The sequence below is a fragment of the Artemia sp. Qi Xiang Cuo genome, chromosome 2 (assembly GCF_049724085.1).
Source record: "Artemia sp. Qi Xiang Cuo chromosome 2, ASM4972408v1, whole genome shotgun sequence".
Lineage (NCBI taxonomy): Eukaryota > Metazoa > Arthropoda > Branchiopoda > Anostraca > Artemiidae > Artemia > Artemia sp. Qi Xiang Cuo.
In genome coordinates this window covers 19,006,949-19,020,507 of record NC_142795.1, presented here as the reverse complement: position 1 = coordinate 19,020,507, position 13,559 = coordinate 19,006,949, and the positions used below count along the sequence as shown (strand labels likewise).

General features: G+C 35.7%; 1 protein-coding gene across 1 annotated transcript; it reads left to right on the top strand.

The window, feature by feature from the left end:
* Positions 1 to 1,280: 1,280 nt before the first annotated feature.
* On the top strand, positions 1,281 to 3,822 carry LOC148954972 (uncharacterized). The gene is made up of 2 exons (XM_089108006.1): positions 1,281 to 1,532; positions 3,607 to 3,822. Exons 1-2 carry the CDS (start codon positions 1,281 to 1,283, stop codon positions 3,712 to 3,714), a joined length of 360 nt encoding a protein of 119 aa, XP_088964132.1. The 3' UTR covers positions 3,715 to 3,822.
* The last annotated feature ends 9,737 nt before the right edge of the window (positions 3,823 to 13,559 follow it).

Below are 13,559 nucleotides of genomic sequence, written 5' to 3'. Positions count from 1 at the left end.
ATATATGGAAAGATTGAATATTGTCTTCCTGTGTACTTCTCAGCTTCAAAAAAGTACTTTCTAAAATAGAATCATTAGTACATTAGAGTCTGAGAATTATCACTGGTGCTCTTAAAAGTACACCCACTGCAGCATTGTACAAGAAGGTGAATATCCCTTCTTTAGAAGAAAGGTTCTTGAAATTATCCAATAATTACTTTATGAAAGTTAACAAAAATCATAACCACCTCGTTTTTCAAGGAGTGTTCTACAAATTTATCATTCTCATGTGAAAATTGGAAGACATATAGTAGTCCAGCCATTGTCAAGTTGAACTTCTTACTGGATAGTATTGGTGTTACTGAAAATCTAATATTTTGTTGCCAGACTCAGACCTCCTCCAGACCTCCCAATATTACTGATTATGTCATAAACACTAATATCCCTGGCATGGATTGTCCAAAGACTAAAATGAACACTCAAATCCTTCGTCAACTAATATTAGCTAAAGTGGCAGAATTTTGCAGTTAGAAAAAGATTTTTACTAATCGATACGTTTCCAATGATGGAAGGGCTTCCATAGGTATTTTTCCTGAATGGAATGGCTCATCAATTGGGATTAGAGTTTGAGATGGATCCTCGACTTTCCATGCGGAATGCCTTGCTGTCCAGAAAGCTGGAAGCTGAATCAGGTTCCTTTGTTATCTTCCGTGATTCTAAAAGTGTTCTTTCTGATCTTAAAAAGAGGTAAGGAAATGTTATTCCAATTATTTTTTATCTACAGAAAAAGATTTAAAAAATCATGTCTTCCCAGGCTTTTCAACTGAAAATGATTTGGGTTCCTTCTCACATAATGATTAAGGGTAAGGAAATTCCTGATAGTCTTGCTAAACAGGCTATTCACCACCCAATTACTCAGAATGTCACTCTCACTGTAAATGAATCCTCAAAGTTAATAAGCTCTGCTGGAAATGTTTTTAGAATCAATAAAACCAGAATTGCAGCGAAAAATACATATGTTTGTCTTTTGCCAGGAAAAGTATCCCCAACTCACATTATCCACCCAAATAGAAAACCACAGAATAATATATTCTCTCTACAACAACAGCAGAAAAAGATAGTTTTACATTTATTTAAGTCTTTATGGGCTCATTGGACAAATTGGAGAGCTGATTCCACGGAAGTAGAAGTGTATATTTAAGTTCATTTGGTTAGGAGAGTGTTGTGACAGAACTCAAAGATGCATGATAGTCTTGAAAGGCTTTAAACTAGTTTCCAACACTACCTTTTTTCTAGGCAATATGGGTCGCAGAACCAGGCGAAAACTTGATCTTTCGAAACCTTCGGATCTAAATGCAATTGACGAAATTTTGATGGAGAGTGACCCAGAGGAGGATCTTTCTTCTGCAGAATCGACGATTTCTGAGTTTGTTCCTTCCAGTAGTATCAGCGACGAAGAAGACTCCATTGCTCTTGTTCTTAATCCTCCAAAGGTATACAAAAGCCTTCAGCCAGCTGAGGAAGTGGACTATGATGGCGAGACAACCCAGTCAGTTAGTGTTTTAAAATATGCAAGTCCTGTTTTATGTCTGTCTTTGCTCTAACCAAAGCAGAGCTTGCAACGGTTCAGGGAAAACATGGGAAGTTCTCTATTATTAGCACTCCTCAGAGACGCCAAGCTTTCAACAGATCAGTCCCGGCTGACATTGAGCTCATAAAGCAGCAAATTGAATCATTTCCTGCTTATAAATCCCACTATGGAAGGTCACATACTTCTAGGAAATATCTTTCTTCTAATCTTAGCCTTCAGAAGATGTACGATCTTTACAAAGATTTTGCTGCAGAAAAGGGGTTGTCAGCAAAATCGGTTGCAATGTACAAGAAAGTTTTGTATCAAGAATACAATCTTGGGTTTAAACCTCCTGTCAGGGACTCCTGTGGAACGTGTGAGAAGTTTAAGCAACAGATTAATTGTGCTGATCCTGAAGGTTCCAAAAGAGTCTTACAAGCTCAGCTTGAGGCCCATGAGGCAGCATATAGATCGGCGTACGAGTCTAAACAGAAAGACAAAGAGGTTGTAAAGAACGACCATTCTACTCTGTTGTGGGTTTTTGATCTTCAGCAGTGTCTTCCTACGCCCTTTGTACAGGCTAAAATAGCTTTCTACAAAAGGCAACTGTGAACCTACAACCTTACCATTCATTTAATAAGCAATTTGAAAGAGAGAAAGCCATACAATTACCTTTGGCATAAAGGATTGGGTGAGAAGGGAGCCTCTGAGGTAGTCTCTTGTCTGATTAAGCATATGAAGGCACTGCCGTCAAGAATAACACAGCTAGTCTTGTACTCGGACACATGTGGTTCTCAGAATCGAAGTATGTTTGTGACCGGAATGTTTTTGTATTACTTTTCCAAAATTGCTTCGGAGGATTTTGAATGGATAGATCAAAAGTTTCTCGAACCCGGACATACTCACCTCGAGTGCGATAGCGATCATGCCAGGATTGAGAAGGCCAAAAAGTATACAGACTTTGAAATCCGAGTTCCAGCTGACTGGACGAACTTAATACGTCTTGCAAGGGGAAAAATTCCCATGACCGCCACTGAGATGCCGAAGTTAGAAATGTTTGACATTAAGGTTCTATAACTTTTAGGGGGTCTTTCCCCTTTTTTTCTAAAATCAGCCAAATTTTCTCAGGCACGTAACTTTTGATGGGTAAGAATATACTTGATGAAGCTTATATATTTGAAATCAGAATTAAAATCTGATTCTTTTGATGTGTCTATTGGTATCAAAATTCCGTTTTTTAGAGTTTCGGTTACCATTGAACCGGGTCGCTCCTTACTTACTGTTCGTTACCACGATCTGTTTTATTTTAATTTCTGTTTGTTTTGGGTTTTATTAATTTATTGATACTGATTTGTGGTAGTTGTATGTTCGTTAGATTATTTGATTCTATTTTATTTTTGTTTAATGGAGTCCTTTACTTATTTTTGGAAAACTTATTTTGTGGAAAATATTTTTTTAGTTAATTCTAATTAAACGGCACTTGTGTTTCAGGAGTCATTCTTAAATAATTAGAACAAAAAGTCAAATTTAGCGAGTACTATCATGAAAACAAAAATGTTTAATAGAATACAATCAGTTTCACTTTTTATATTGTAAATGGTTTTTTTTACTTCTTTTTGTATATAGAAATTTTACCGATAATATTTTTTGTAGTCAACAAATACGGAGTCGAGTACTTTATTACAAGAGAAATTACTTAAATCATGAGTCCAAGCAAGTATTTTTCATTATAGAGTCAACAGGCTCAGTAAAATGATGAAGAATTTTTACGTTGTTTTGGTGAACTTATCCTTTTTTTATAACAGCTAAGGGACTGGGTTGAAATTTTCAGGATTTTTTTTTGGGGGGGGGGGAGTTTATTTGACTCCAAATTCTGTATTAAGGGACGGTGGCTTTTTACACCTGTTATCCCAGAGGGTCTGTTGCGAGTATCTACGTAATAAGACAGTGAATTTGAATGCAAGTGAGTGTCTTTTACATCAAATGAGGTTTTCATTAAAATATTATATAGAAGACAATTCAAAACTATGCATTATTATTGTTTTTCTTATTTTTAGATAAAGGAATTTACGTCATTGGATTTAGCTATCCCGTTGTTCCAAAAGGCAAAGCAAGAATCAGAGTCCAGATATCAGCTGCCCACACGCCGTCTGATATTGACATAACAGTTGACGCATTTATTTCAGTTGGTCGAGAAATGGGAGTTATAAGATAATAGTCAAAACCCTTCAGTAAGATAAATAGCTTGTTCTAAAATTTTGTATTGTTTTAGAGCCAAATATAAAGATTCAGTTGATATGAATTCCAGATGCAGTGACCGTAATTGTTAGTGAAATATTCCTGTTAAGGCATTTTTTTCAAAGAAAAGCTTCAACTGTCCTCCTAGATAATTGTGTTCAGTCCTCCTTCTAAATTTGAAAGTACTTATGCCTTTTCATTGAAAAAAATTGAAAATATCCTCCTCCCAAATTTTTGAAAATACCTCCCCCTGCTTATATGCTGTGAATTAATGTCCCTGAAAGGAGTTTCATAAGACGATAAGAAATATAGATTATAAATGTACGAGCAAATATTCTGGCACAGGATGGTCTATGAGTGAATGAAATTGAAACTACAAGAAATTGAATAGTTATGCCCATAACGAACTTTCAGGATAGAGAGAGAGATGCTACATATCAAAAATATAGTTGAGACCAGAGCCCCCTTCCCTCTGAAGTGCAAAAAGAAGAGATAGTAACATCTGTGAGTTAGCTTGACATGAGATAAAGTCGAAAGGAAAGCTATGAAGTTCGCGGTACCGTCATTAGCCAAAACCTCATCGGCAATACTCGTATGACAGAAGAGAATCCTAGTGAAATTAATAATGATACAAGCCAACAAGAACAGAATGTGCCATCCCGTGGGTCAGGGAATGTTGTTGAAGACCCAGTGACAGATTCTTTGCCTGACCAAGACAGTGAAGTTACTGCAGAAGAAGCACATTCCGGACGAAAGCGTGGCCGAAGTGCGAAGTACATGAGACGAAGAGAACGGACTGAAAGAAAATACAATAGCGAAGAATATGTGAGTGCCAAAAATATTGTTCACCCTGCTAGAAAACAGAATGAAGCTTTTAGAAGTTGCAGGCTGAGTCGTTCTGAAAAGCTTGGTAGTGAAACGAAAGCCAGTCTGTTTGAATCGTACTGGGCTATAGGTGAAAAGAAACAGCAGCGGCAATTTCTTCTCAACTGCTTGAACAGAACTCGACCGAAACGAACCAGGAAGAGAAAAGATAGAAAAGAAAAAGATAACAAGGAGCGCTATGCCTGGTACTATTATGTGACTGTTGAATCGGAGAAAGTTAAAATATGCAAGTCCTGTTTTATGTCTGTCTTTGCTCTAACCAAAGCAGAGCTTGCAACGGTTCAGGGAAAACATGGCAAGTTCTCTATTATTAGCACTCCTGAGAGAAGCCAAGCTTTCAACAGATCAGTCCCGGCTGACACTGAGCTGATAAAGCAGCATATTGAATGATTTCCTGCTTATTAATACCACTATGGAAGATCAAAAAACTTCTAGGAAATATCTTTCTTCTAATCTTAGCCTTCAGAAGATGTACGATCTTTACAAAGATTTTGCTGCAGAAAAGGGGTTGTCAGCAAAATCGGTTGCAATGTACAAGAAAGTTTTGTATCAAGAATACAATCTTGGGTTTAAACCTCCTGTCAGGGACTCCTGTGGAACGTGTGAGAAGTTTAAGCAACGGATTAATTGTGCTGATCCTGAAGGTTCCAAAAGAGTCTTACAAGCTCAGCTTGAGGCCCATGAGGCAGCATATAGATCGGCGTACGAGTCTAAACAGAAAGAAAAAGAGGTTGTAAAGAACGACCATTCCACTCTGTTGTGGTTTTTGATCTCCAGCAGTGTCTTCCTACGCCCTTTGTACAGACTAAAATAGCTTTCTATAAAAGGCAATTGTGGACTTACAACCTTACCATTCACGTAATAAGCAATTTGAAAGAGGGAAAGTCATACAATTACGTTTGGCACGAAAGAATGGGTGACAAGGGAGCCTCTGAGGTAGCCTCTTGTCTGTTTAAGCATCTGAAGGCACTGCCGTCAAGAATAACACAGCTAGTCGTGTGCCCGGACATATGCGATTCTCTGAATTGAAGTATGTTTGTGACCGGAATGTTCTTGTATTACTTTTCCAAAATTGCTTCGGAGGATTTTGAATGGATAGATCAAAAGTTTCTCGAACCCGGAAATACTCACCTCTAGTGCGACAGCGATCACGCCAGGATTGAGAAGGTCAAAAGTATACAGACTTTGCAATCCGAGTTCCGGCTGACTGGACGAACTTAATACGTTTTGCAAGGGGAAAAATTACCATGACCGCCACTGAGATGCCAAAGTAAAAAATGTTTGACTTTAACGAATTTTTCAGGAAAAGATGTGTCAAAAGGACAGTGGACACCAAAAATTAGCCATTCTCTTGGTTAGCTGTACGTTGGTTGAGGTACGAAAAAGAATTTGGCATCTTCAAGTTCAAAACTTGTCTAGATGGAGATGCACCGTTCAGAATAATGAATTTTAGAAAGAGAGGATCCAAGAAAATCTCGTTTGCAGGTATGAAGACAAATTATCCCAATGGGGAGACGATTTCCAAAGCGAAATACGCAAATTTGATTTCATTTTTGCCGTTTGTGCCTGAAGAATATCATGCATTCGACAAAAATTTGCTTTATGACAATACAGCGGTGGACTACCTCGAAAATGAAAATGAAGAAGAATGAGCTAATATTCTCATGTTTTACTATTTTTTTTTTACCATTTCTTACATAAACCAAGTTGACTTAGCTTGAATTTGCAATTTGTTTTTTTTAAACATTTTGAGAAAATTCAATTTGCAAAAAACGATTAAGTCCATTATCTCAAAATATACTCCATTTTAGCGAAATCTAATGGCAAATTTCGATTCCTCGATGTTTTTTTTTGCATATATAATTTTTCCCCAGTAGTTTTCGTTCATAATTGGATTCAGGAGACGCTTTCAACCAGAAAAATCGCTCTCCTGTAAAATTTGGAAAATGTGACTCAGACGGTTTTTGCATAACACTAGTGAATTACAATAATTAACTGAGTAAAACTCAAAAGGAGCAGAAATTAACATAACTTGGGCGCAAAACCCCTATGCCTTCCCAAGGCCAGAACATAATTTGCACTTTACTGAAAAAATAATAAAGTTTTTACTTTTATAACTTTAATAAATCAAATAATATTAACATATTGATTACTAAATATCAGTATATGTATATTAAACTGACAATGCACATTCATTTATATCTTTTCAGTAAAGTGCAAATTTTGTTCTGGTCTTGGGAAGGCTTAGAGATTTTGAGCCCAACTTATGTTAATTTCTGCTTTTTTTGAGTTTGACTCCGTTAATTATTGTAATTTCTGTTCGTTTTGGGTTTCATTTATTTATCGATGTTGATTTGTTATAATTCCACGCTTGGTAGATTATTTGATTTTATTTTTGCTCATTTTTTGTTTAATGGAGTTTTTTTTTACTTTTCTTTGAAAGCTTACTTTGTGAAAAAAGTTTTTAAAATTAATTTCTGTTAGTTTTATATTGACATAGTCTTTTCAGGGAAAAAGAAAATAACACTTTAAATCTTTTCGTTTTTAAGACTTTATAGTTTGGCCGGCTATTTATATCATGGAGAAAAATTTTCAGCAATTTTTAACAATATACACCCTTTTAAAAATCTGGACACAAATAGTACTGTTTAATATATTTTCATACCTCCTCTAGTTGACCTGAAATGGAAAACTTGATACCATTCGCAAAAAATCTGTTTACTTTCTTTGATAGCTTGGATACACTTGCGCTATTTTGATTTGGTTAAATTTTAAGAGCAGAAATGGGAGGCTTGGCGTGAAAGGGTAGGAGTGGAGGGGGGATTAGTTGCCATCAAATCACTTTCGACTATTAAAAAGGGCATCAGCCCTTTCTATTTTCAATCGAATCAGCCCTTTTCCAAGTTCCCACGACAACTCCTTCGATACGAAGTGCCCTGGTCCAACAACAACAACAAATAATAATACATTATACCCACTTCGATCTTTACTATAAAAATGTCAAGCCTTCCAATCACTTTCGACTATTAAAAAGGGCACTAGGCCTTTTGAATTCCAATCGAATGGGCCCTTTCTGAAACGAAAACGCTTTCTATAAACACCTTTTATTCCTCCCGGGCATAAATTACAACCCTTACCCTAAGGTCTGTTAGGGTGGTTGTCATCCTCTAAGCCCGAATTTCCAGAACTTTCAACTACGTTAAACAACATGGCTATCTCAAATTTTGATTGGATGTGTTTGGGGGAAAAGTGGGCTTGAGAGGGGTGTTAGTCACCTTCCAATCACTTTCGACTATTAAAAAGGGAGCAAGCCACTCCAATTTCCAATTGAATGAGCGCTTTTCGAAGTTTCTACGACAACTTCTTCGATACGAAGTGTCCTGCTCTAAAGGAAAAAATTAATAAATAATAAATTGTGCCAACATCGTTCTTATATGCCCCCAGGGTATAACTTAAAACCCTTGCCCTGAGGATTGCGGGGGAGTGTCCTCCTCCTTACTTAGTCACCGTTTCTTGTCTCGTTGTCGAGTGTCCCCGTTTTTTTACTTTGGCAGCGCGATCATGCTGCCTATGATTTATACAACAAGTTTCTATATAAACCTTATATGCCCCCAGGGCATAACTTACAACCCTTGTACCGAGGGCTCTGAGGGAATTATCATCCTAAAAGACCTAATTTCAACAACGTTCAACTATGTTGAACTAAATGGATATCTCAAAATTTTGATTGGATGTGTTTTGGAATATGGTGGGCGTGAGAGGGGCGTTAGTCGCTATCCAATCACTTTCAACTGTTAAAAAAACCAATAGCCCTTTCAATTTCCAATTGAATGAGCCATGTGTGTACAATTGTGTACATGTGTGTACATGTGTACATGTACACACAGCCCTTTTGAAGTTTCTATGACAACACTTTCAATAAAAACTTTATATGCCCCAGGGCATAACTTATAACCCTTAGCCTGAGGGCTATGGTGGGAGGGGTTGTAATCGTATAAGATCTGATTTCCAAAACTTTCAATTACGTTGAACTAGATTGCTATTTAAAAATTTTGATTGGAAGTGTTTAGGGAAAAGGTGGGCATGAGAGGGGGTTAGTTTCCCTCCAGTCACTTTCGAAAATTATAAAGGGCACTATCCCTTTGAATTTCAAATCGAATGAGCCCTTTTTGAAGTTTCTACGACAAAGATTTCAATAAAAACTTATATGCATCCAGGGCATAACTTATAATCCTTGCCATGAGGGCTGTTGGGGAATGTCCTCCTCAAAAACATATTTTCTATCTGGAAATCAACTACGCTGAACAAAGATTGCTATCTCAAAATCTTGATTTCATGTGTTTGGGGGAATGATGGGCGTGTGGGGGGGGGCTAGTTGCCCTCCAATCACTTTCGACTATTAAAAAGGGTAATAGCCCTTCGAATTTCCAATCGAATGAGCCTGTTTTGAAGTTTCTACGACAACGCCTTCTATAAAAACCTTATATGCCCCCAGGGCAAGTTCAAGTTCATTTAATTTCTCATTAAATCACTACAAGACAAAATAACACTTTTACAATATGAATCAATGGAAAACAAAATATTTACAGAGGGTGCCTACACAGTGAGTTATACTCGAAAACAGGCACTAAAGGCAACTTAAAGGCACTCAGGGCATTTTAAAACCCTTGCCCTGAGGGTTGTGGGGGAGTGTTCTCCTCAAAAACATAATTTCTATCTGGAAATCAAATACGTTGAACAAAATGGCGATCTCAAAAATTTGATTGGATGTGTTTCGGAAAATGCTCGGTGTAGAGGTGGTGTTAGCTGCCGTCCAATCACTTTAGATTATTAAAAAGGGCACTAAACACTCCAGTATCCAATCGAATCAGCCTTTTCGAAGTTTCTATGACAACTACTTTGGTACGAAGTGCCCTGGTGGAAAATGCGTGATCGTCTCTTACTAGGGTGCTAGCTACCGCTGCAACCTGGATCATAAATTTTATTAGATTTTATTGTTTGTTATTACAACTTGTTATTTATGTTTATCGTAGGATAATTTAAAACTTTTATATTTATTTTCTAATAATGAATATTGTAAGTTGCACAGTTTTTTTTTAAAGTTGTTTAGTTTTCCAACAATTTTGTAATATAAATATTTGTATTTATATAAGTTTTGTATAATCTCATTTCGAAAAATTTGGCACGATCTTTGATTAAATAAATTATCTTTGAAAAAAATAAATTCCTTTTGTACTTACTTCGGTGTCAGGTTTATACATCTTCATGAACTTCGTCAAAAGTTTTTATTTTATAATTTCATTACAAAAAACTAGCAATAATCTTTGCTTAAAAAAATACAGATTCCTTTTCTGTTTCTCTTCACTGCTAGGTTTATACATCTTCATTAATTTGGTTAATGCACGACCTTCACAGGTAGTAAAACTATAATGAGACTTTTTAACCTTGAAAAAAGCCTGCAGTATAGGTCACTCCCTAAATTATTTAGGCTTGACTCCTGCAGAAAGAAGATATAAAACAATAAGTTGATAAAAAAAAAAGATTGTATGCTCCATAATTCCTAGCATCAAACATAGAAGAGAAGCTGGAAAAATTTTATTCTCTCAGCGTTTTACCAAAAATGCGACTGGGGAAAAATCTTCGCTTGGGAAAAAAGCTTCTTGAAGAATTTCATAAAGTTAAGAATTAAAATGTTTCGACTATCGCATCTTCATGCGATAGTCGAAAGTTATGCTAACTTTCGAGGAAATTTATGCTAAGGATTCGTTTAAACAGCAAAAAGAAAAAAAAAAAAACGGAAACTTATCATATATCTTTAACAAGCAATAATTGTATATATATTTTTTTGGAACACGGCACTAAATTTTTTTTCTGAAAACTGTCATACAATCATTTCTCGGTGTGAAAACGATTTAGATAGGTCACAACTTTTGGAAAATTGGCCGAGCATACTTAATATTTTTATTTCTTAAATCGTCTGCTAATTGAGACTCGAGACCCAGCAACCGTAAAACTGTTGACAGTTTTAGCAACCGTAAAGGATAACACATCATTACTATCCTTAAACATTCGATAAGTGTTTTTGTTGAATTTTATTTGCTCCTATTTGTATGAAGCAATCGTTTAATTAATCGTTTAATTAATTTGCCACCTTGTAGGTTAACTGAACCTTGCAGGTTGTCAGAACAGATAAACTGAACATTGAGAGCGGTCTTAGCAAGATATTAAACAAAAAACAAGTTTTTTCAACTGAAAGTAAGGAACGACATTAAAACTTAAAACGAACAGAAATTATAACGTATATGAGGGCGAGGTCACCCCCTCGTTATTACCTCGCTCTTTACGCTAAAGTTCGAATTTGGTTCCAATTCCTTAAGAATGACTACTGAATCACAAAGGCCGTTTAAATAGAAAGATAGTTCTTTTGGAAGTACTAAAAAAACTGTAGAAAGAGAGAGGTATTGGCTAGGGGGAGAACCCCCGTCATATATGTAATAATTTCTGTTCGTTTCAAGTTTTAATGTTGCTCCTTACTTTCATTAAAAGAAAACTTTTTTTTATTTGATTTCTGATTGTTTCTTAAATATTGCTGGGAAAACTGGCACCCCCTTCATGGGAAATTCCCGACTCCTATAAAAATTTCCTCCAAGGAAAGATCCTACCACGTAACCCCCTCCCTCCGATCCCCCACAAAAAATACCCCCGAAAACGTCTGTATACTTCCCAATAAACAATACTATAAGTAAATAATGGGCAAAGTTCATAACTTTCAGCCCTTTCCCCCGGGACTGTGTGGATTAAGTTATCCTTAAAGATATAGTCATTAGATTTTTTACTATGCTGAACAAAATGGTTATCTCAAAATTTTGACCGGGTCACTTTGGAAAAAATAAGCGTCGGAGGGAGCCTAGTTGCCTTCCATTCTTTTGGTCACTTTAAAAGGGCACTAGAACTTTTATTTCCGTTCGAATTAGCCCTCTCATGAATGTCTAGGACCATTAGATCAATGCAATCACCCCTGGGAAAAAATCAAACAAAACAAAACAAATAAACACGCATTCGTGATTTTTCTTCTGGCAAAAATTACAAATTTCTACATTTTTGTAGATATGAGTTTGAAACCTCTACAGTAGGTTTTCTGATACGCTGAATCTGATGGTGTGATTCTATGATTTTTAGGGAGTATTTGCCTTTTTTTCAAAATCAGGCAAATTTCTCAAGCTCGTAACTTGATGAAACTTAAATATTTCAAACCAGCACAAAAATTTGATACTTTTGATACATCTATTGGTATCGAAATTCCGTTTTTAAGAGTTTCGATTACTATTGAGCCGAGTCGCATACCACAAACTGTTTTGATTTAACTAAGATATTGTTAATTTGGACTGGAATTTTTGTGAAGTAAGTTTGTTTTTCCTTTTTATAGTTCAGGGGCATGAATTCACTAATTGACGACGCAAAAAATAAAGTGAATGTGAATTCAGATTAGTCTAGGAAAATCACACAATAATATTTTTCCTGTGTGAATCAGGGTATGGGGGATTTTCAAATATAGTACGGTCCCAGGTTGTGTTTGCGTGGGGACTTTCTTTTTTTTTTAGTATGGTCGTTCTGAAGCTACAGATAAATTTACTGAAGATTATGAATATGATTTTTGGAAACGAGAAGTACCTACCAATCTTAGGAAAGCTTTAATAGAAATTAAATAAAAAAACAAGTTTTTTAAACTGAAAGTAAGGAGCGACATTAAAACTTAAAACGAACATGAATTATTCCGTATATTAAAGCGCCTGTCCCCTCATCAACGCCTCGCTCTTGACGCTAATTGTTTTTATTGTTTTAAAAAATAAATTTGTGAGAAAGAGTCAAACTTTAGCGTAAAAAGTGAGGCGTTGAGGAGGGGACAGTCCCTTTCATATACGGAATAATTTCGGTTCGTTTCAAGTTTTAATGTTGCTCCTTACTTTCAGTTTAAAAAATCTGTTTTTTTTTTTAATTTAATTTCTGATCGTTTTTTAGTTAATGAAGCTTTTATTTTGGCTCACCGTCATTGTATAAGTAAACACAATTTTCGTAAAAACTTTACTCTTATTTTGCTAAATGGCTGTCTCTAAATTTGGTTCTGACGTAATTTACAAATTAACCTACGTAACGAACTTCTATATTCGTATATTTTCCTTCTGGCAAAAAATACAAAGTTGCAGATTTCTGCAGATATGAGCTTGAAACCTATGCAATAGGGTTTTCTGATACGCTGAATCTGACGGTGTGATTTTCATTAAATTGTTTTCACTTGTAGGGGATGTTCCCCCCCCCCTCTTTAAAAAATCAGGTAAATTTTCTCAGGCTCGTAGTGTCTGATGAGTAATACTAAACTTAATAAAATTCATATATTTAGAATCAGCATTATAAGCCCATTCTTTTGATACATTTATTGAGATCAAAATTCCGTTTTTAAAAGTTTCGATTACTATTGGGCCGTATCGCTTGTTTTTTTTTTATTGTTTTGTTTATTACGTCTATGTTATTACGAATATGAGGGGGTTCTCCCCTTAGTCAATACAACGCTCTTTACGTTAAAAGTTAAAAAAAATTTAATTCACAAACCCCTGAATCACAAACACCGTTTAATTTGAATAGATAGCTCTTTTGAAAGCACAAAAAAATAAAAAAAAATAAATAAAAATGTAGCGTAAAGAGCGAGGTATTGACTTGGGGGAGAGCCCCCCCATATACATAATAATTTATGTTCATTTTAAGTTCTAATGTTGCTTCTTACTTTCAGTTGAAAAAACTTGTTTTTATAATTTAATTTCTGATCGTTTTTTAAATAATGCTTGGAAATCCGGTGCCCCCTTCATAGAAATGTACCTTACCCCAAAGAAAC